Genomic DNA, 24,301 nt, shown 5'->3' on the forward strand with positions numbered 1-24,301 from the left:
CCCACTTCCCGGTTTCCGACGAAGCTGAAAATTTGCATACATATGTAAGTCGGGTGACAATGCAATATTATGGTACCATCGAGCTGATCTGATGATGGAGACGGGAGGTATCCATAGGAACTCTGTGATAAAACAACGCAACCTAATTGTGTTTGGGGTTTTTAGAATTGTCTCGATGAGTATTAGTTGCCTGTGGAAAAAAAGTATTCAGTCAGCGATAAAAGCTTGTGCCAAAAACTTATTACATAGTAGGCGATCGGTAATCCGGAATCGGTAATTACCCCCTTTGTCGGATTGTTGGAACTTCCGGATTAGTGGATTTGTATGGAAAATAAAAGCCCGAAAACGAACACGTGGCACTACCGAACATTGTAACCATTTTGTAATCCGGCGTTCGGCTGTATAAGCTGCCGGATTATAGAACACCTACTGTACAAATACAAACACAAAATCATTAACATACGAGTATATCATACTGTGGAATACGCATTTATGTTAAAATCTATGTTTATATCCTACCTACATACGTTTAGTTTGTCTTTATATTTCATCCATTCAGCCAACAGTTTAAAAATAAACTGTAACCAGCCATACATGTGCAAAACAGACACGCAGAAACGACATTAAAATAAACCAAGCTTTCATTCAAGAATAAAAACCATTTGAATTTCGCTTCAAAGCGGCCTTTGGCAGAACAAATTGCTACAAAAACTTAATAATAGAAAAAAATCGCGACACGAACAGCTTTCAAAGTTGTCTTTGAAGTGATTTCTTTTTTTCCTTCGTTACGAGTTTCCGAACGCGCTTTGGCTATTTATACGCCCTTTGTTGACGCCATTTTAAAGTAATTGATTTACTTTTGTTTTATAAATCGGGTTTGTTTTGTTGTTTTGTTTTAAATCTCATTGTATTGACAATACTTGGGTACAATATAAAATTCTAACAATTTTTTTAGAATTTTGTGGCGAAAACAGCAAAAATGAAACCCTTATAGTTGCGCTATTTTGTTAAGTAATTGCTTTGGAGATATCGATTTACACTGAAGAGCAAGAAATACGTGATAACACGCAAATTTTTATCATATATTATTAGACTGCCTTTCGATGTTCAGTGAGCTACAAAATTGCATGGAGAAATTATGAATGAATTTGTGGCGAACCTCTTTGGTTGTCTTACGTCCGCCTGCGAACGCAGGCCGCTAAGTCAATGATATGTTTTTGGTTTGAGATGTGATATGTATGTTAATTTCTTTTAATTGTCAATAAAACTACATTTCCTTTAATTTCCCAAAAAGGGATTTATTATTTCTTTATCTAAAGAGTAGTCCAACAACTGGTGACCCCGACGTGATGTCTACTATTGGTACTGCCTCTGGCCAGCGAGTAAATCTATCAACTGCAGTAAAACAGTACCTATACCCGTCTGAACTTGGCAACGGACCTATTAAGTCCAAATGGAAAATCGCTCTGAAGGGGTCTTGAATTCGTGAACTGGCGCGTGAACGTGTCGAGAAATTTTTGATTTTTGACAAGCGATACAAGTTCGCGCCCAAGTGCGACAGTCTTTCCTGACCCCCGGCCAGACGTAACGTTCAGTCACCAATTTAATGGTAGCTCTTGCACTAGGATGACTGAGCCGATGAAGAGAGTCAAAAACCGTTTTTCTATGCTCTGGCGTTATATAAGGCCTTTTGACAGTCCCGGATACATCGCAAAATAGTTTAGTTTTACCAAAAGTTACTTGTTTAAGTTTTAGAGATGAACCGGGGTTTATTAAATTTTGGAGTTCTGTATCCGCGACTTGAGATGCGGCTAACGTATCTAAATCTAGACCATTCGTTATAGCGTCAGTCCTCCAGAGTGCGTCGGCTACGATATTGTCTTCGCCAGCGATGTACCTAATGTCAGTGGTAAATTGTGAAATGAAATCTAGGTACCTAAACTGACGAGGCGAACATGAGTCATAGGACTTTTTAAAGGCTGATATTATAGGTTTATGGTCGGTCATGATAAATAGTTGATAGTTGTCAAGCGGACCCCAGGCTCCCATGAGCCGTGGCAAATGCCGGGACAACGCGAGGAAGAAGAAGGTCGGTCATGATAAAGAATGGTTTCAATTCGATCATGTGACGGAAATACTTCACTGATTCGTAAATTGACAATAATTCCCGGTCGTAGGCACTATATTTAGTCTGTGCTAGGCTTAATTTTCTAGAAAAGAAACCGAGTGGTTGCCAGTGGCCTTGCACTTTTTGTTGCAGAACCGATCCTATAGCAATATCAGATGCATCAGAAACTATGGCTACCGGAGCCCGTGGGTCTGGATTAGGGCTCCTGATATCCGTGATACACGCCGATCCGTAGCTATGGGTTCTTAAGCCCGGCGGTACTAAGATCACGAATTTGACGAACACGGCAAGGTACGTACCTCGTACCTGCGTTCGCGTCCGGATTCACGTGACACGCCGTGACCGTGACACGCCATGATACGTAGCCCGTACCTGCGTTCGTGTGCGGAGCTTCGGGCTCGGTTCCGTTGGATAGGTACTTATCGCACGTCTCGTAGGTTCGACACGCCCGGGAGAAAAATAAATAAGGACTAGGTATTATTGAATTGAGTTACCACTTAGTATATTGAATACGGGACGTTCGTCGGACAAACATTTACGTGTGAATTAAACTTAAATTGTATTTTTTGCATCGATTTGAATATAATGGTTATATCTAAATAATTTGGGTTGTTCTGTTTTTTGTAAAACCAGCTATTGATTTAAGTCAAAACTAGCGACCTGCTCGTTGCATTGCACTAATATAATAATAATAATAAATAAATATTATAGGACATTATTACACAAATTGACTAAGTCCCACAGTAAGCTCAATAAGGCTTGTGTTGAGGGTACTTATACAACGATATATATAATATATAAATATTTATAAATACTTAAATACATAGAAAACACCCATGACTCAGGAACAAATATCCATGCTCATCACACAAATAGGTACATGCCCTTACCAGGATTTGAACCCGGGACCATCAGCTTCGTAGTAAGTATCATTATAATTATGAACTTAAGCAACGCTGTCCTGCTGGTTGTCATTATTAAATCAAAAGAAGACATTTTATTCTGTTAAGTATTAATGAAATGAATGAAACATACTTGTAAAAGCTTGCTACTATCAAAGAATATAACGTAGCCTAAATATAAACAAGGCAATCCTAATTCAAAGAAACAAAAGGGTAAATTTCTGCAAATCTTCGGTAGATATGATAAAGGTAATACAGGTAAACAAATTCAACAAGAACACATGTGCGGGGCCACGGAAAAAAAAGTACGCAGCTGCAGTTCTTATCAGTTTCGGACTTTCGGCACATTAAAGAGTACTGTTTATTTCTAGATTGAAGCTAATAATGACATATTATTTTTAGAGTGTTTTATTGTATGACTAACAAGCTAAGCCAACATACCGGGTTTTTTTTTTGTAGATAAGAAGTGCAGTTGCACGTGCAGACAAAATGAAACAAACAAAATACATAAGTAGCTGTGGGCTTTACCTTTTGTTCGTGAAGTTGAAAGAAGTGACCGCGATGTTTTGTTTTACAATTCGTGGTATTTTTTATTTAATCCCGAGGGGGCAGTTTAGAATTTTGAACTCACATTCATTGTCATTAGTTACTCCTGACATCACAGTTGGTCTCCTGACACACAGTGTTGTGGTATTATTTTAGCAACCCGTTTATTAAAGTAGCTATTCATTGTAATTAATGTTTTGTTCTATTCATTTATTACTCATTAATATTTAAAAGGACTTACTATTGGAAATAAATTTAAATTCAAAAGTAATGAAACGGAATTAGAGCTATGAATAAAAAACTCACGATACATTTTTATTCGTAGCTCTTAGAGACCGCATCGTATCTTCACTCAACGTCGCGGGCGGACCGAACCGGCGTGTTCTTAAGATACGTGAAGCCGTGATCACGCCTACACGGATCTACACGGATTCACGTACCCTAATTTCACGTAGCCGAATGTCACGTGTGGAACGGACCAGAAAACCGTTGCCGTGAAACACGAAACCGGGCGCACGGCTACGGGTTCACGAATCACGGACACGACCGCGAGCCCTAGTCTGGATGGGCTAACAGGGCCGCACTAGCAATACTCTGTTTACAAGCGTTGAAAGCTTTTTCCAACTCATTAGTCCAAATTATAGTGTTGTTGCTTTTGACAGGAGTCCCACTAAGCAACGCATGTAGAGGAGCTTGCATTTTTGCGGCGTTAGGCATAAAACGCCTATAGAAATTGATAGCGCCAAGAAATCGCCTTAGATCTCTAAATGTTTTTGGTTTTGAAAAATCTTGAATTGCCCTCACTCTATCGCCAATGGGTTTTGAACCTTCAGAAGAAACCAGGTAGCCTAGGAAATCTATTTCCGGTACAGCGAACAAACATTTGTTAGGGTTTAGCAGAATGCCGTACTCACTAAATCGTTTGAAAATTAAACGTAAGTGTTCCTCGTGCTCCGTTTCGTTCGCAGAAGCCACTAAGACATCGTCAATGTACGAAAAACAACAATCGAGTCCTCGCAAAACCTCGTCCATGAAGCGCTGAAATGTTTGCGCTGCATTCCGTAAGCCAAAACTCATGAACGGGAATTCGAAGAGCCCAAAAGGAGTTGTTATTGCAGTCTTAGAAATGTCTTCTGGCGCGACGGGAATTTGATTATAAGCTTTAACTAAGTCCAACTTACTAAACACTTTACAATTATAAAGATTGTGCGAAAAGTCTGCAATGTTGCGTACCGGGTAGCGATCTGGTACCGTACGAGCGTTGAGTGCGCGGTAGTCACCGCAAGGACGCCAACCTTTGTCCTTCTTGGGTACCAAGTGAAGGGGAGATGACCACGCGCTCTCAGACCGCCGCGCGATACCCGTACGCTCCATATCTTCAAATTCCTGTCGCGCAATTTTTAAACGGTCCGGTGCTAGTCGCCTAGGTCGCGCAAATACCGGAGGGCCGGGGGTTGTCCTGATAAAATGCTGCGTGGTATGTTTACAAATACGTTCCTGCGGGCTACCAATCGGCCGCAATATATCAGGGTACTCCGCCAACAGCTGAAAGCGTGGCTAAAGCATTTATCACCACTTGGATAGCGCGATTCGGTTGCCCTGATAGAGTCACTACGGACAGAGGTAAACAGTTTGAATCTCACTTGTTCCGTCAGATTTCGGTATTAACTGGCTTTAATCATTTAAAAACGACTGCATACCATCCCACGGCGAATGGATTAGTCGAACGTTTTCACCGTCAGCTTAAGGCAGCAATAATGTGTCACGCAAACGATACTTGGACGGAATCTCTTCCACTTGTACTGCTAGGTATCCGCAGTGCCTGGAAGGATGATTTATCCGCGTCTACCGCTGAACTCGTTTACGGGGAAGCGCTTAAACTCCCTGGAGACTTTTTCAACGAAAATTCAGTTGACGGATGTGTTGACTATACAGATTTTTTAGCAAGGTTACGTTTACACATTAGAAAATTGCAGCCTTCTGCTGTAGCCCGCCATGGTACTGCAAAAGTTTTTATTTTTAAGGACCTGTCTACGGTTACACATGTATTTGTAAGACAAGATCTGGTGCGCAGATCACTAGAGCCCCCTTATGCCGGCCCTTATTTAGTTTTGGAAAGAAATGATAAATATTTTGTTATCGACATTTCCGGAAAGGCTGTTTCTGTTTCAATCGATAGAATTAAACCAGCGTACATCTTGTCAGATGAACCAGGTAGTTCTAGTGATATTCCTGTTCCCAGTGCTACAGCAGCACCCACAATAGTTCCCCCTGCTCCTCCCGTCGCCGAACCTAGGAAGACCCGCTCTGGTCGTCAGGTTTGGTTCCCTTTACGTTATCGACTCTAAAGGTCTGGGGGAGGCTGATGTGGCGAACCTCTTTGGTTGTCTTACGTCCGCCTGCGAACGCAGGCCGCTAAGTCAATGATATGTTTTTGGTTTGAGATGTGATATGTATGTTAATTTCTTTTAATTGTCAATAAAACTACATTTCCTTTAATTTCCCAAAAAGGGATTTATTATTTCTTTATCTAAAGAGTAGTCCCACAAATTCATTGATTGACTTTTACGGGTGATGGTATGGATGGATGGACTAATTATATTAATCAAAAGGCCAGGCCAAAGAGAATTGAAATAGAGGTGTATTGTCAAAGAAAACTTTGTAGCCACGTTAATATAATTTGTTAAATATCAAAAAGTGGCGCCAACTTACCGGGCACAACATAAAGGTTATGGCGCCATCGCTCGGAATGATGTTGCCATACCTTTGGCCTTTGATCTATTAGATGGCGCCACTTTTTGATATTTAACAGACATATATATTAAAGAATAAGGATCAAAGTCAAATGGCGTTCTAAAAGTTTAAATCAAGAGTCGAAAGATGGCAGTAAATTTACTGTGGCTACAAAGTTTTTTTTGACAATCCACACCACCGCAAAAGACAGTCGTAAATTAATTACCCGTATTCTATCGTAATAAACTATAAATTCGTACTGATTTGTCATGGTTAAAAAAAAAGAAAGAAAGGAAACAAAAGAAAAGCAGAGGAAGACCGAGTCGCTCGTATTTGGCCCAAACTAAAGAGAAAGTCAACGTAGTGATGTATCAGGAGCTCAGAACAGTGGCATAGAGACTGGAATGGCGATTACTCAACCAATAAGAGCCAGGGGGGCGATTTTTTTAATTTCGAGCGCTCGGTTACTTCACTCGAAAATCGGTGGAACAATTTGCAATACGAGCAATATAAATTGGGAATGTAGTGGTATTAACCTTCTAGTAGTAGAATTTAAATGCTTAGCACTCTTAGCAGTAGATATAATGTGACCGCGGTTGCCGGCCGCGTCCCACTTTGTCGTTTGCCATAAGGACGCCTTGATTAGATAGGTTATTTGTATAATGAACATACATAAAAAATAAAAAAAAAATATTCCGACGAATTGAGAACCTCCTCCTTTTTTGAAGTCGGTTAAAAATAGAAGAAAATCTCGCTTATGGCTAGCGACAAAGCAGGACATTTTGCTAGTCACGGTCTCATATTGAAGGGACCCCACACGAAATAAAATTATGCGAGTTCATACAATTGTAATAATAATGATACTCATTTGTCAAAATAATTTTCGTTATGTTGTGGTTGTTACGCGCGGTAGGGCAGGATTATTTGTGTTTGAGAAAGGTGTAATTTATTAATTCACAATAATAAATTTCGATAACAAAGATAAAATAACATAAAGAAACATCCGAATAAAAATTATCGGAAAGTTAGTCTTTTACAAGAATGTTGCGTTGGAAGGATGGTTTTTATCCTTCATCTAACTATTATTTAATTTTAGATGTTCGGGATGCTCAACGTGCCACACACCTCAGGGAAGATCCTGCGGTACCCCGGCCCGTCGCGGCCCCGGGGTCCCACTTTCATGGTACCGCCGCAAAGAGATAGGTAAGAAGTGTCTAAGATACCTATAGCAACAGTGTGTCGAAATTGTACACCTCAGGAAAGATCCTGCGGTACCCCGGCCCGTCGCGGCCCCGGGGTCCCACTTTCATAGTGCCGCCGCAAAGAGATAGGTAAGAAGTGTCTAAGATACCTATAGCAACAGTCTGTCGAAATTGTACACCTCAGGAAAGATCCTGCGGTACCCCGGCCCGTCGCGACCCCGGGGTCCCACTTTCATGGTACCGCCGCAAAGAGATAGGTAAGAAGTGTCTAAGATACCTATAACAAAAGTGTGTCGAAATTGTACACCTCAGGAAAGATCCTGCGGTACTCGGGCCCGTCGCGACCCCGGGTTCCCACTTTCATGGTACCGCCGCAAAGAGATAAGTAAGAAGTGTCTAAGATACCTATAACAACAGTGTGTCGAAATTGTACATCTCAGGAAAGATCCTGCGGTACCCCGGCCCGTCGCGGCCCCGGGATCCCACTTTCATGGTACCGCCGCAAAGAGATAGGTAAGAAGTGTCTAAGATACCTATAACAACAGTGTGTCGAAATTGTACACCTCAAAAAAGATCCTGCGGTACCCCGGGCCGTCGCGGCCCCGGGGTCCCACTTTCATGGTACCATCGCAGAGAGATCGTTAAGAAGTCTTAAGAATACAATTGTCCGAGCCAATATCGGATGTGGACCCGGGTACGTCCTTAAACTACCTACGTTCAAAAGAGAGGTGTGAATATCGTCTCGCTTTGTGTGGTAGGGCACAGCACAGCGAATTTCATTCCAGATCTAGAGCAGAGCCCAAGTAGGGTAGTTTGCAGAAAACCGCAGACAAATAATACTAGACCCTACTCATAATGTTGTGTTCCTGCCGGTGACTGAGTTTGCCAGAGCTCAACGCGGGTGCGGGGTGTTAGACACCTCTGGAGTTGCAGGCGTCCATAGGCTACGGTAACCGTTTGCCACCGACGTAGTATTAAAAAATATATATCGGAAGGAAATTATCAGAAGTGGCAATCCGATATCGGATGTCGGATGATCCTATGAGAAAGCCAGTTGTTAAAGAGTCTATGCGTCCGTTCGCCTTTTTTGCGTTAAAGTTGTTTTTAGCAATCAATATTTCTTAAATGAATTATTAAATAACACATGAAAACAGCCTGCCATGGGGCAGGCTGTTTTCATGTGTTCTGTAGAAATTCAAACCAAATTCTGTAGAAATCTATGAGATCATTATACAAGCTAATTTTCAATTTGATGGCAGATTCGAGGCCCTGAAGAAGTTGATCAGACAAGAGCACGTTCGCGAGCTGCAGAGGAAATACGAGACGGAACAGAAACAGAAGGAGCTGGCTACGGGGCGCAGCAGGTAACTACTAGGATAAGTTTGTAGAAAGTAGAGAGATGGCAAAAGCTCTACCTACTAAGTCCGTTGAAAGTCGATTAAGAGTTATATTTACAGTAACTACTATTTGGAACTCCGTAAGCGCGATTTAGGAAATGCTAACGCCATCTGTTAGAAACTTGAGGCACGACGTTGACAAGTACAGAGGAGAAGCCACAAAGTTTAGTGGTTAAGATTGACGATTCCATCATCTGTAAGTGACAAAGACTACGTTGCTAATCACCAACCATGGATTACTCATTTTTGACATAATTTAACATTAGATACAATCACGTCTGAAAACATCGACACGATCGAAGTGCCAAAAATATGTATACTCGACCTTATGGTCCATGTATTAGGGTAGTGTATACATATTTTTGGCACTTTGTCCGTATCGATATTTTCAGACGTGACCGTACTTAAAACGATTCTAGAACAAGTTTGTGGCGCATCACTACTGGCTGCCCACAACCCGTCTGACAACGTGTCAACGTCACTCACTATATTTTTTTCTTCTACACGCAAGAATAAATCACTCCTATTTAAATCAATTTGTAATTATATTCACTGTAATATTCATTATAAATATTCATCTAACTCATATCGTATCGTATTATTCAATATAAAATAGTACTCTAGTAAAGGGCACATAAAGTTGATAAAGTTCAAAACAACATTTATTTATTCACGTAGGCCTACTTGAGACCTAGCAAGAATCACTTACGAATCATCAGTTACAAAAAGGATTTGACAGACTACAAAACTAGTGACCGTGTATGTAAGTATTTCTGGTATCTCGTTGACTAAATTCTCCTAGAATCAGTCTGTAACTAGAGGAATGCATTGAGCGGTAAACAGTCGGAAACTCGTGCTAGCCGAACCGCGAAACTTGAAAGCTGCTCCAAAACTTTGAAAGTACTGTCGAAGCAACTCTGTAGTTATATCAATATCAGAATAGTTTAGGCTAACGAGGATCTAGTAATTCTAGTATGTATATTGCTAAGTAGCAAAATCCTGAACTCTTAGAGGAGTGGCTTCAAATAGATTAGGAGTTATTTTAAATAATCAGGCCAATTCAAACGTGCTATACCGATGTTAGAATGATATTAGAACCACATCAGTTAGGTATCATTCGCGCGGGCGTCACGCTCGTATACTTGTGCGGACAATTCTGTGCGAAAAAAACTACCTATAGGACCGTGCGCGTTGGAGGCTCTGCCATCTTGTGGCCTGAATCGGAACCATAAACATGTACATTTACACGTCACATGTTTTCTTGTGCATAGTAGGTTCTGCCATCTTTTGGGCTACATCGGAACAATAAACGTCACATATACGCCTCGCGCCAAAAATCTGACGGCTCCTGTGCTGCCTCCTATAGTTCATGCACGCTCCCTATAACATTAATATAATTAATTATGAAATACATTTAAATGTCTAACCCAACCCAGGTAAATACCTAAGTTTGAGTGGTTTAGCGAGGCCACTACATTGAGTGTTCGTGTACAGTCAGCTGCAGAGATAGCTGACACATCTTTAAACTTACACAGCGTGTATTTTTAATACAACCGCAAATTGAAAGGGGGTATAGGTTTCAGTGCTATGAAACCAATTTAAAAGGGTTTTTTTTTAATGAGCCATAACTAAAAGAGTGCAATTTATTTTACCGAGTATTGCGTATATAGTTATTTCATCACTTGTGACAGTTGTGTCGTTGTGTCAGTAAGTGACGACGTTTGTCATAGAAACAAATTAATGATGCATTGCGTACTGAATTATTTTCTAAGGAATATTAAATGTCAGATATATTTTTTTGATAAGTTCAGTCATTTGAGCCTATAATAGAATATGTAGTCGTCTCAAAAATAGACGCAGTAAATAGCGTGGGCGTTAGAATATTGAGGTGTTCGAAAGTATCTGTATCTGACTGTAGGTACTTTAACCGCATGAAGTTTCAAGATTACTAAGGGCGAGGTGATATTGAAATGTCGGATATCTACTAACTTTGAAATGCTATCACCTATTAGCAAGCGTGCCCTGGAGACTCCTACGCGGGTTTACCTCTCAACGGGCACAGGAACGAAGTTGGCTCCACTATAATACTCGCTAAGTTGGCGTAGCGAGACTTGGGCTTGCTACAGAACTCAGGCGCAGAGTGGGACATTCTGGCATAATTAATTTTTTTAATCAGTAAAAAGCCAGTAATCAGAAGGAAATAACGCGCCGCACGAAACTTGTGATGGAAGATGTAGCCGTTGCGCAGGTTTTTGCCTTTTATATCAATGACTCGGAAAATATACATCTGTTTAAAGTTTTGCTCGTCAGATCCCTCAGCTATATCATTCATACCCAAATTTTACTGCTTTTATAAGCAAAGTAACAATATACGACTGAAAATAAATGAAAATAAGACGGCAGCCCGCTATCGAGCCAACAATTTAAGGTTTTGGTTGAATGATTATATTATGATGATTTATTATAGGTTATAGGCGTTCCAAAATAGAAACACCTTGTGAAAAATTGTACAAGTTGCCTTTAGTCGCACCTGGGCAAGCGAGAAATGTGCACCCAAGTAGCACAAAACTGCATTATAAGGTGTCACAACATGTTCACGTCGGTAACTTTAGCATTTATATAGAGTTATAATATGACATCCCAACTGCAATAGCTGAAAATTAAGCTCTCGTCTGTATAATAACGATATTATGCATCACCACGGCAGCACTGTAATGCTGCAAGCATTAATATAGGAAAACAGTTCTATATTATACAGCTTTTAGCAATTAATGGAACTGAGAGCTGAAATGAGGAACTGTAAGCTGTAATGGCGCATTTTTGTGGGCTTTAACTAAGCTATATTCTGAATAGGACACCACAAGTGTACCCTTAAACGCTTGCATTTTAAGAAAGAACATGTGAACTACTATATTGCAATCAGTTATTCAGTGACATCAATTAACAATGATATAATGCGTCTTGCTGCATGTAGTGGAACTTTAGTAGTGTTAATCAGCTTATTCCACGCAATCTTATAGTAGCACTTATAAAGTCCACATGATCGCTTTGGGTGAATTCATATAATTCTGAATTACAGCAAACTGCTGGTTATTAGATCACATATGGCACGTGAACCCAATTGGAGCTGAGTACTTGTACTAGCGTGGGCTATTAATCTGCTAATGTAGTTTATTGCTAACTGTGCCACTATTTGCGTACAATGTGGCCCACAATTATGCTATACACGAATCTGTGGCTGTATTGTTTGACACAAGATCTCGTCGTGTCAGCTCTTTGCTGACTTACGTACCACGTGTGGACACTTAGACAGCCCATTACTAGTCAATGTACCTCGAGTGAACACTAAAACAGCTTATACCATTTTATCGTGGTTAATACAGTACACATAGGTTTTCGGCCATTTTTTTAGATTTCAGTGATATGATATTATGAATTTATCCTAATTAAGTCAATGAAAACTACACCGGATTTGTATAGTATATCTAATAGTTTTATGAGTAACAGCTTATCGTCAAATTATACGAGTTTATCAATAAAAAAGTATTTTTTGTTCATATTATCGACCTATTTAATACTAAAATTTTCAAGTAAACAGTGATATTTTGAGGGCGCGTGTAAAATTTGATCTATATTCATATAGTATTTGACAATAAACTTTCTTTCCCATTCGAAATTAAATGGAAAAAATAATAATGTTGTACTTACCGAAACTAACGTTTATTGTACCACCATATCCTCCACAAACACCATGTCACGAAATAGTTCACGCTAAACAATATCAGAAAATAATAAATGGAGCAATAAATATTCACAATCATCCCAATTATGCATTCTCAACTGCTTAGAAGCATTAAATCAATCCTTTTACGTACTTTGTGCTGAAGAAAGGGTAACAGGGACTCTATTAATCAATCATTGCGCTGTAAATAGGTAACACGTGATCCACTAATCAGTCAATGTTCAGCTCTTAGGGTGACTGTTACCTTTAGTAATGCTGTTATAATGCTGATATAGTGCAATATTTTCAATTATTCAGCTGACAGCTGATTAATTTGTGCCCAAAATAGAGTTATATAAGCACTTACAGCGCCTCTAACACTCTTATTCAGCTGGTTTATACAGCTTAGGGTTCTGTTGGGGACAATAATTCAGCTACTGTACAGCAGTTCCGTGCTACTTGGGGTCCTAACGAGCTCCCGATAGAGAAAGAGACGAACTCATATTTAACAACGAGTATGACATAGATGATAGAATGCGAAAATTAATTAATAGTAACAGATTTCTTCGTAGGTATAGAAATAAATATGGAAGTATTTTTTGTGCTCCCTATGTATGAGTATAATATATCTATACGTATAAATGATATCATTGTCTGTCGCTACAAATATAGTCTAGTTTCTCTGTGAATAGTTTCATGACATTAACCCTTGATTAAAACGTGTAAAAATTCAATATAATAACTAAAATTTTGCTCTTAACACCACAAAGAGTGGCTTAACGCCCACAGTGCCACGAGACATTCATAGCGGCAGGGCATGTAGGCTGTCGGCTACCCACATGAATTCGAGGACAAGAGTTTTTTTTACCACGTGGGCTGCGAGCGCTTAAATAACTTTGTTTAACGAACTTATCCCTTTCAGGGATCTCTTCCAGTTCCAGTTATTAGTTAGTTAGTTATTTTGTTTGTTTGTCCTTTCCATATCTCGGGACCTTTGGGAGGCATGCTTGGGGCCGAAGCCAACAGCGCAGAGGTCCTTTAAGACAATTTAATCTAAAAGCAAGGGATTAATTAGCTTTAAAACCCTACTGAAAAATCATTACTTGTCTCTCTTAATGTGTCACTGTGTTATATTAGGTATGTATGTATTATGTATGTATATTTAGATATGTAACTAATATTTATTTATTTCAATATTGGTATGTATTGTAATATTTATTTGTTTATTTAAATTGTAAATGTACTGTATGTACTGTCTGCTTATTGTTTGTGTAATTTTCCTATTCCTCTAATATATTCGTGCACTACCTGTTATAAAAACTTACTGTTCTTTTTATCCTGATACCCTAAGGTTGTCTGGAAGAGATCGCTTACAGCGATAAGACCGCCTGTTGCTACCTTTCTCTACATTGTAAATCTGTTTTTAAATTTGTTTTGTTTGTGGTGCAATAAAGAATATTTACTTACTTAATTATTATCTCTGTCATTTACATAATCTCAGGACCTGAAATTTGGTATGCGTGCGTGGAGCCGAAGCAAACACGTAGAATCCCCCTTATAAATAGACAATTTACTCTAATGTGACCTCTCATAACAATGTATATAATTTACCACAAGTCAATAAAAAGTTTTAGGCATGATGAAGGATGAAAACAAATGGAGAATAGTGCGAGAATTGGTTGCGTTAAGACCAAAAATGTATGCGTGTATATTGGCCTCAGACGACATAAACAAAATTAAATGTGTAAAAAACGAAAGGTATTAATGCCGCTCCTGTACGACAACGATTAAATTTTAATAAATACTCTTGCTGTTTAGACTTACGTAAACCTCTTTATGATAACATGTATAATTTGGCCTTTGTCCAGTAGTAGACGTCTTTTGGCTGAGATGATGATGATGAAGCACAATATGTACAAATTAAAAGAATGAAAAAGCGATTAACCCCTTTATACATGTTATAAAGATATTTGTTGAAATTTGAACTTTAACAGTTGTCAATATAGTTGAATATCATATCCGCCATACATAGCTTCGTATGCGGTAAAGGGTTAATTTTAGACGATGGTATTAAAACCTTTGCATGGGGACGTTATAAAATACCTAAATGATTGGTAAATAAATAAATAATTAGTCATTCACTTTTAAACTTTTTTATTTTCGGAATGCATACAAATACAATTATTCTTAGTCCGCAAACACATATATTTTTTTTATGATTTTCGGGTTAATCACCTCCACGAACCACAACCCCGCGTCTTTCCAGATTAAAGTTTTCTGTTTAACAGGCACGGAGAGCAATGATCTAATGTTGTGTTTCCTTAGCACCTCCAGCAGTAGCCCCTCCGCATGGTATCCCGAGTGTAACTGGAGGACGGACCTCTCCTCCAAAATCTCTTTGATCAGCTTCTTCAGATCGCTCCGGGCTGCCTCCCACTTGTAGATGTCCACGTCAGGTGCTAGCGCCTCGATTGATGAGATGAAAGCAATATTTGTTTCGTCGCTATCTCCGCATTTATAATTATACCCCAACCCCTTGTTACTGAACCACAGCCTCACAACGAGCTCAATTACGTACTCCATTGTTATTTTCTGATTTTTAATTAATTTTAGAATGCGTATGCGCTAGTGGCAGGTTGCCGGTAATGTGGTCTCATTTATGATAACATTTCTCTGAACCATGGCATGAGCGGTGGGGGAAATGACCGAACGGGATAGTCTTATTTATCTTTCAGTAGGAGTAGCAGAGAAGGCGTTGCTATTGTTTGTTCTTGTCACAGTCCCCAGTCCAGATTTTTGACAAGTTTTGAGTCGTTACTCCTACATTTGCACTATAGATAGAATTTTATGACGAACGGCTATCGGGTCTTCAATATTTTATCTCCATTCTGGTCTGCCGATTTTAAAAGAAACATGAACACTTATTTATTTATGATTTTTTTAAATATTGTCTATAAAAACACTTTTTTCGTTACTCGATTGCTGTGAAGGGTTTTACATACACGAAATCTACACATTTGGGTTCGTCTGTCATCTCTAAAAACTCGTCAGAGATTTTAATTTTAACTAACTAGTTAACTAACACAAAAGTTATGTCCAGAAAACCAGTTTTTTGGCCTAAAATTGTTCAACTTTGATGCCAAATATCTCGAAGACAATAAACTTGAAGTAAATATGGTAAGCTGGCTACTAGCTATGGTAAGGTAAGGTAACTAAGGGGATTCAGATCGAAGGTCATTGGCACTAGGGAGCCCCTTAAAGTGAAAACTTTTATTCCATCGCCTCAATTATGCATGTCGCATTACAGCCGGCCGATTTGAGTAAAATTCTACTTTATTTCTAGTACTTAGAGTTGATCGTTGTTTGTCATTATTCTTTATGTTAATCTAGAATATATTTGATTTTGACAGATAGAGTTTTACGGTTAATAAGATCTACCGTCCTTAATATTTTGTATGAAGTTACAAGCAAATATCAGTCTTCGTGAATCAAGTATTGTATTATTTCAAAGTGCTTAAGGTTTAATGCGGTATGGTAATATGGTAAGCCGTATTTAAGGTTAATAAGGTCTACTGTCCTTAATATTTTGTATGAAATTACAAGCAAATATCAGCTCTCGTGAATTATTAATGAAGCTTATTTCAAAGCGTTTAAGGTTGAATATTTCCTCAAATTTTCCGTTAAATGCCTACAATCCTTAGAGCATTTAAACCGGAGTCGCCTTTAAGAGCTTACCCCTCTGTCGAAAACCTCGCCCAATGGTCATACTTATTGTATGGACTGGCGTTTATCTGACCAAAACCAACCGAAAATAAACATTCACCAGTACATACAATAGTACTTGCAAGCGTCCATAGGCTAGGGTGCTTACTTGAGCGGACTGTATGGTTTTTTGCCACCGACGTCTCAGTACATATATAATGCAGGATCGAGAAATTGGGTGATGTTATATTTATTCAATTCCATGACTTGTAGAAATAGTTGTATAACACAAGTTCTTCTAGATTAGAATACGTTAGTAGTCCTCAAACACGCAAACTGGGGCGAGGCAACGCGCATGTGACAACTTTGAAGTTGCAGGCGTCCAAAGGCTACACTGACTACACTTACAATCAGGCAGGTCGCGCCGTATGCAATTTCACAACATTTCGCATACTTTAATGATCAACAACGCGCATGATCCATAGGCTACAGTGATTGCTTAGCATCAGATGGGTCGTATTCTTGTTTGCCACCAACGTGATATAAAAATGTTCACTAATACCAGTGATCGACAACGCGCATGTAACAACTTAGAGAAGTTGCAGGCATCCATAGGCTACGGTGACAGCTTATCATCAGGCGGGCAGTATTCGTGTTTGCCACCGACATGGTATAAAAAAAAGTTGCAGGCATCCATAGGCTACGTTGACAGCTTATCACCAGGCGGGCAGTATTCGTGTTTGCCACTGACGTGGTATAAAAAAAAGTTGCAGGCATCCATAGGCTACGGTGACAGTTTATCATCAGGCGGACAGTATTCGTGTTTGCCACCGACATGGTATAAAAAAAAAAGTTGCAGGCATCCATAGGCTACGGTGACAGCTTATCACCAGGCGGGCAGTATTCGTGTTTGCCACCGACATGGTATATAAAAAAGTTGCAGGCATCCATAGGCTACGTTGACAGCTTATCACCAGGCGGGCAGTATTCGTGTTTGCCACTGACGTGGTATAAAAAAAAGTTGCAGGCATCCATAGGCTACGGTGACAGTTTATCATCAGGCGGACAGTATTCGTGTTTGCCACCGACATGGTATAAAAAAAAAAGTTGCAGGCATCCATAGGCTACGGTGACAGCTTATCACCAGGCGGGCAGTATTCGTGTTTGCCACTGACGTGGTATAAAAAAAAAGTTGCAGGCGTCCATATGCTACGATGACAGTTTATCATCAGGCGGACAGTATTCGTGTTTGCCACCGACGTGGTATAAATAAGTTCACCAGTACCAGGAATCGGAATTAGGTCAGCTAAAAAATACCTATTACATAATATAGAGATGTTACAACCTGGTAGAAAAATGTATTTTTTCTTGAATACCTGGGTATTCGATATTTATTTATTATTCACATACAGATATACTCGACTTTGCTAGTTAACGACATACTTAGGTTTAGAAACTCCCTTTTCTAAAAAGTGTGATGTAAATGTTACCAGATGTAACTAGAAATAGTTACAACTTTTAGATTAACATGAAACATCCCGTAATGTAAGTAAAAACATGTATGTTTAACATTACGACTAGTACCTGGATAAATATCGAATACCCAGGTATTCAAGAAAATATACATTTTTCTATCCGGTTTTAACCACTCTATATTATGTGCTCTTGCAAATATGCCCGTATGCATATTTTAAAACAAACTTATTGGGCAGTTGGAAAAGTACAAAGTCCATATATTTGTTGACCACAAGCTCCAAAACCAACCGCACCTGGAGCAAGCCGATGCCATCGACCTGGACCTTGACGCGTACACGTGCTCTGTGGCGTCAGATACATACAAAGTAGCGCCAATATATAAACATATAAATATATATATGCATATTTTAAATCTAACTTATTCTCTCTCTTATCTCGACCTATATATTATCGACCTCGACGCCCACGTAGGAATTTGCAGGTGGCCGTCGGCGCCACGGTGGCGGCTGATGCAACACGTCGGGAGATAAATACCTAAATTGAGCCAGTAACGAGAAATTAGGACCAGTTTCACCGTGACGGGGTGGCCTAGGGGTTCATGACGTTAACTGGCTAAAGACGCCCCGGTCAGCTAAAGACGCTGGTTCGAATCCGACCTTCGCCACTGGAGGCCACCTCGTCACTTTTTGTTTGTCGTACACGTACAAAGTGGTGCCATCTATTTTAGCGAAGTTTTCCCTCGGGAGATAAATACCTTAAACATAGAAAGTAGCGCCAACTGGCGAGGATATATGCACAACTACCAAGGGGCGCAGGGCCAGGGGCAGCGGCGGGGGAGGGGGCGGGGGAGGGCGGGGAGGCGGCGGGGAAGGGGGGGGGGGGGGGCTAGTGGCGCCATCTAACGGATCTTTGCCGAACTACCAAGTGGCGCAGGGGGGGGGGGGGAGAGGAGGGGGAGGGGGGGGAGAAGGGGGGCGGGTGGAGGGGGGGGGGGGGTTGAGGGGGGGGTGAGGGGTGAGGGGGGTGGGGAGAGGGGGGGGGGTGAGGGGGGAGGAGGGGGGGGAGGGGAGGGGGGGGGTGAGGGGGGTGAGGGGGTTGGGGGGGAGGGGGGGTGAGGGGGTTGGGGGGGGAGGGGGGGGGGGGGAGATAAATACCTAAAGTGAGCTGGAATCGGCATATCCTCCCTACTCCGAACAATTAATTAAAATATTTGCTTAAAATGAATAATCCTTTTATATAAGAGAATCAGTTGATTTAAATCTGAATCGGTTACTTACCTTTTTAGGGTTCCGTAGTCAACTAGGAATCCTTATAGTTTCGCCATGTCCGTCTGCCCGTCCGTCCGGCTTTACTCCGTGACCGTTAGTGCTAGAAAACTGCAATAGGGTTGTCTCCATCTACAAATCTTAGGGCAGAAATGTATCCCAATAAATTCTTTTGGATTATAAGAACATGTTAAACTACTTTTAGGGGACCTGTAATGACCATATTTTTGTAAATATTGAATTAAAAATATCTTTTGGCCCACGTCATGTGACCAAACTCGAAACGTCTTTGAAGATTCTGATGACGTCACAACTCTCGGATTGACACTGTTGACAGTTAGGCGATAAACAACAAATGACAAATGTCAGTTGACAGCTCGTATCTTCTACGTGTGTATGTAGTTATGTGTCAAACCGTAAACTGTGACGTCACACAATTTTCAAAGAGCGTTTTGGGCGCGAAAGCATCCGTCAAAATATATTTTGTTAATTTAACATATTTAAAGCCGTTTTTAGTATAAAAGTTGAATGTTAGGGCAACTTTTAGTTAATACAGAACGTAATACAAGCGTTTTAAAAAAATTGGAAACAACCCTATTTGGCATGGATACCTAAATAATGCATGGCGACAGACCTTAAAAATAAATTATAGTACCTCCCATACAAAATGTTTTTTTTTTTTGGTATCTGGTAAGGGTTTACAACCACCATTTTTTGCAAATATGAATATTTTCGGAAATAATTGCTCCTAAATAAAAAAATATATCGCCCTCTAACTTTTGAACCTTGGGTCCAAAAATATGAAAAAAATCTTGTAACTAAAGCTTAATAAGTACTTTCAATGAGAATTATGGCGAACATGATCGGTCCAGCCGCCATTTTTGAATTATTGCAAAAAGTCTTCTCTTCTTAGTAAAAAGTAAGTACGAGTCTATTGTACGAGAAAAAAATATATATTGATTACATCAGATAAAACATAATTGAGGACAAAAAGACGTACAATACGTACGTACAACGCGCTGCGAAAGTACTCGCTTAAGCTTGTAATGTACATGATACTTTACTAATTTAGCTTATTCTGACAGAATGATAAAGAACTACGGAACCCTACACTAAGCATGGCCCGACATGCTCTTGGCCGATTTCAGTTCGCTTATGAATGAATTTGATAAATTCTCGCTGGATATTTTTTTCATGGCATTGACAAAGAAGGGAGGATTATTTATTTATTTATTTATAAAGGAGACAACACAGAAACATACATGGAACGTGCAGGTACAATAAAATGTTGGTTACGTATTGGAGTACAGTACCCCTAGTGTAAATAAATTCGATTTCGAAACGTGACGTACGCGTTTGCGTTTAGTCTCATTTTGTATGTGATTTAGAAAGAGCGCGCCAAGCGGGACGTTTTGGAAACTCAAAATCCTATACAAAATGAGACTTAACGCAAACGCGTTCGTCACGTTATGATGTCGATTAAATTTACACTAGGGGTACTGATGTTTCCTTAAAAGTATCAAAATACCATGATAGCAGAGGTTATAGAAATACATGATTGACTATTATACATTATGATTATGGTGGCTTAAAAGGAAAAAAACAGTATGGGATCTTATAGGATCACTTTGTTGTCCATCCGTCCGTCCATCTGTCTGTCAAGACCCTTTATCTCGGGAACGCGTGGAGGTATCGTGTTGAAATAAAAACCATGTCTACAATCGCTCGAAGCTGTGAAAAATTATATCACTAATTAACATTTAAAAAAATATAAGACCGTTTATGCCGCAAAAAACGTATATTTTATATAAATAAATAAAATAAAAAGTCATTTATTGTCGCAAAGAAAAAAAAATTGTACATACAGCAACGGATAAGCAATCAAAGCAAAATAGGGACAATAGGGTATTTTTTTTAATACTACGTCGGAGGCAAACAAGCATACGACCCTCCTGATGGTAAGCAGTCTCCGTAGCCTATGTACGCCTGCAACTCCAGAGGAGTTACAGGCAACAGGTTACAGGTGAGGTGTAATTCCAATAGGGTTGTTGACTGTATTATTTTGACACTTTCAAGGTAATCAAAACTTACAGGGTACTTTCCGTTGACCTAGAACTATGAAATTTGGCAAGTCGTGTTATACTAAAAATACAGGGAAATAACTGAAAACTATAAAGTTAAAAATATAACATAATATATTTTCCTACGGAACCATCGGTGGGCAAGTCCGACTCGCACTGGTCCTTATTGTTATGTTTGTTGGAATGTCTATTTTATATTTTATAAACAGCGTGACCAAAAAGTGTATTCCCGTTGCCAGGTAGGTTTATATATTGTAATATATGAAATGTTGTTAAATATGTTGGATATTGTAAAGTGTAGGTGTTTGTGTGTGTAGGGTATATAATAATTCCATTGGTGAATTACATGGGTTTTTCAACCTTTACTGTTTTATGAGTTTTAGATAGGTGGGTCAAAATTATTTTCGTTGTCTTTTTTTTTGTCCCCAAAAAATGTGACGTAGTGGCGCTTTTTGTACGAGATGAAATTTAGTTTTTCATTTTTTCTCATATTACGAGTAAATGTAATCTACAGCTAAACAGACATGCAATGGCACTCGTCTTTTAAGGGTTCCGTACCCAAAGGGTAAAACGGGACCCTAATTACTAAGACTCCGCTGTCCGTCCGTCCGTCCGTCTGTCGCTAGGCTGTATCTCATGAACTGTGATAGCTAGACAGGTGAAATTTTCACAGATGATGTATTTCTGTTGCCGCTATAACAACAAATACTAAAAAGTACGGAACTCTCAGTGGGCGAGTCTGACTCGCACTTATCCGGTTTTTTTCATATATTTGATAAAACACAGAAATACAAACGTGACAGACTGGTCCAAAACAAGACAACGAAAATAATTTTGACCCAGTAACCTATCTAATCTCATTTACGGTTCAATCACATTTCTACTTGATTTGAAAGTGACGCCACTTCTTAGCACGGTCTAAAATTCGAGATCACGTTTCTAACACATATACGTTTTATCATGTGTTTAATATAAGCGAGCACATTTATCTTCTCGACGCCTACTTAAGCAGATTTATAGGATTAACTTAATAAAGGTTTGTCTACTTTGTCTCACGTTCCACCTTGGAAGGCAAATGTTAAACATCAAGTGCTTGAAAGCATATACGTTAACTTGAAACTTCTTTATTAATGCTTAAAACTTTTGAAACATACAAGGAGTGCGATGGCGAATTTAATAATATTAGCTTCTTAAAATTAAAAATTCGTATGATATATTTCTTTGTCTTCTTCTCCCTCTCCTGATCCGATTATTTGGGGTCGGGTCTCCTTTTTTTTTGAAGTGAAAACTTCTTTAGCGGCGCTGTGCACTTTTTGTGATGGGAATTTTTTTTTAAAACTCGCGACAGGTCACGTGACCGACAGATTCGTCACATTGAAAATTCGTAAGACGGACACGTGACCTGATCGAAAAACTCCATGATGGTTCTAGTAATGATGATGGTGTAAGAGTCGTTGAAATTATGGATGGAAGTTGATTTTTCTGAGATAAACTTTTTAATGTTAAATAATTTTAATAGTTCTGAAGTGTTACATTTTTAATGTAATATAAATTGTCCTGTTTGTGTACGATAGCGCAATAAATGAATATTGTATTTTACTACATAAATGATAGTACTTTTATACTGATAATTAAAGCAATTCGTGCAAAATTATTCCCTAACCATTCCAAAATATCAAAAATGCACAACGTTAATATGCAAGTTTTCACTTCTGCCGGCACTCCCGGTGTGCAACCCGTTGTTTCTTTTTGTTTTTTAAGAGGGGAAATGCGTTCCGCATACCACCCATGCGCGGGGACAGGCCGAAGCGAGCGAAGGTCAAAATCTTAACAATTATATTTTTAATAATGGCCCGCATGGCCGCATGTGTTGCTACACATGCACTGCGCATGCTTTATAATGAATAGATACTAAACTAAACGCCACTTGCACCGTCCCAACCCAGGGTTAACTGGCTAAACGTCTAGTTACCATGGTTACCAGTACAATTTGACACTGGGTTAACGATTTAACTGGTTAACCCCGTGTTAGTAGAATGGTGCAAGTGGCGCAAAGAATCACTTATAAGTTAATCTCTGTTAAGCCTGAGAGTTGACTTATATGAAGTACCATCTGACATAAAGATCCCCTTTTGTTCTAATGGCGGTTTTATATAAACAAGTTGACCTATTCGCCTTTTCAACTTAGCAAATAGTTATTGTTTTATTGTCTTCGGTTACCGCGATTATTACTCATGGAATAAAACTTATTAAATTCATTATACGCGATTTAATCCGTTTGCATAGTTTAATTTAAATGGTTATTGTGTCGGAAGGTTAAGATGCGCTAAGCTAATCACAACGACCGTAAGTAATTCATTACGCCATCCGTTTTAGGGTTTAGGAACTCATTACAGCCGCCTCCGAAACTATCTCAATTATTCATCTCCTATTTACATAATTATCCAAGTTTCACTATTATGTAGTTCTATTCTGTTGCTAACGTCTTATTAAAGTTACTGTACAATCAGTGTCGGATAATTTAGTAGCTGAATAGGCTATTTAACAAGCTTCTATTTAACTTGCAAGGTATATATGTATTTATATAAGATTTCACCCGTATGTATTTGTACATACGGGTAAAATCTTGCAAGTTAATTTAAATCCAGTTCCCGGTTTCCGATGAAGCTGAAAATTTTCATACATATGTAAGTATGGTGACATAGCAATATTATGGTACATTCGAGCGGATCTGATGATGGAGACAGGAGGTGGTCATAGGAACTCTGTGATAAAGCAACGCAACCTAATTGTGCCTGGGGTTTTTAGAATTGTCTCGATGAGTGTTAGTTGCCTGTGGAACGAAAAGTACAATCTGCAATAAAAGCTTGTACCAAAAAAGATTTTTTTGCCAAAAACTTATTACTATCAAGTCAAATCAGCTACCTAATCAATAACGCAATAACATTCTTAAACTTGTTCTAATTTAAATGAAATTGAGTAAACGTATTGTTTAGGTCATCAAAAATTAATGAATAAAATATATTCATTAATTTTTATTTTATTTTATTATGTAATGTAATTGTATGATGTGTAAATGGGTGAATCAACTTTTTTTGTTTTGTTATCCTGTCCCGTTGTCCAAGGGACAACAGTGGCACAGTTTGTT

The 24,301-nt window shown here is 39.1% G+C and overlaps 1 protein-coding gene across 2 annotated transcripts in view; it reads left to right on the plus strand.

The window, feature by feature from the left end:
• Positions 1–24,301, plus strand: part of LOC133530773 (uncharacterized) — a 156,286-nt gene that overhangs the window by 119,601 nt on the left and 12,384 nt on the right. For both annotated transcript variants that reach the window (XM_061868843.1, XM_061868842.1), the window contains 2 exons: positions 7,406–7,512; positions 8,771–8,875. In XM_061868843.1, coding sequence (XP_061724827.1) covers positions 7,406–7,512; positions 8,771–8,875 — 212 coding nt within the window. The remainder of the gene's footprint in view (positions 1–7,405; positions 7,513–8,770; positions 8,876–24,301) is intronic.

Source organism: Cydia pomonella, chromosome 23, assembly GCF_033807575.1.
Source record: "Cydia pomonella isolate Wapato2018A chromosome 23, ilCydPomo1, whole genome shotgun sequence".
NCBI lineage: Eukaryota > Metazoa > Arthropoda > Insecta > Lepidoptera > Tortricidae > Cydia > Cydia pomonella.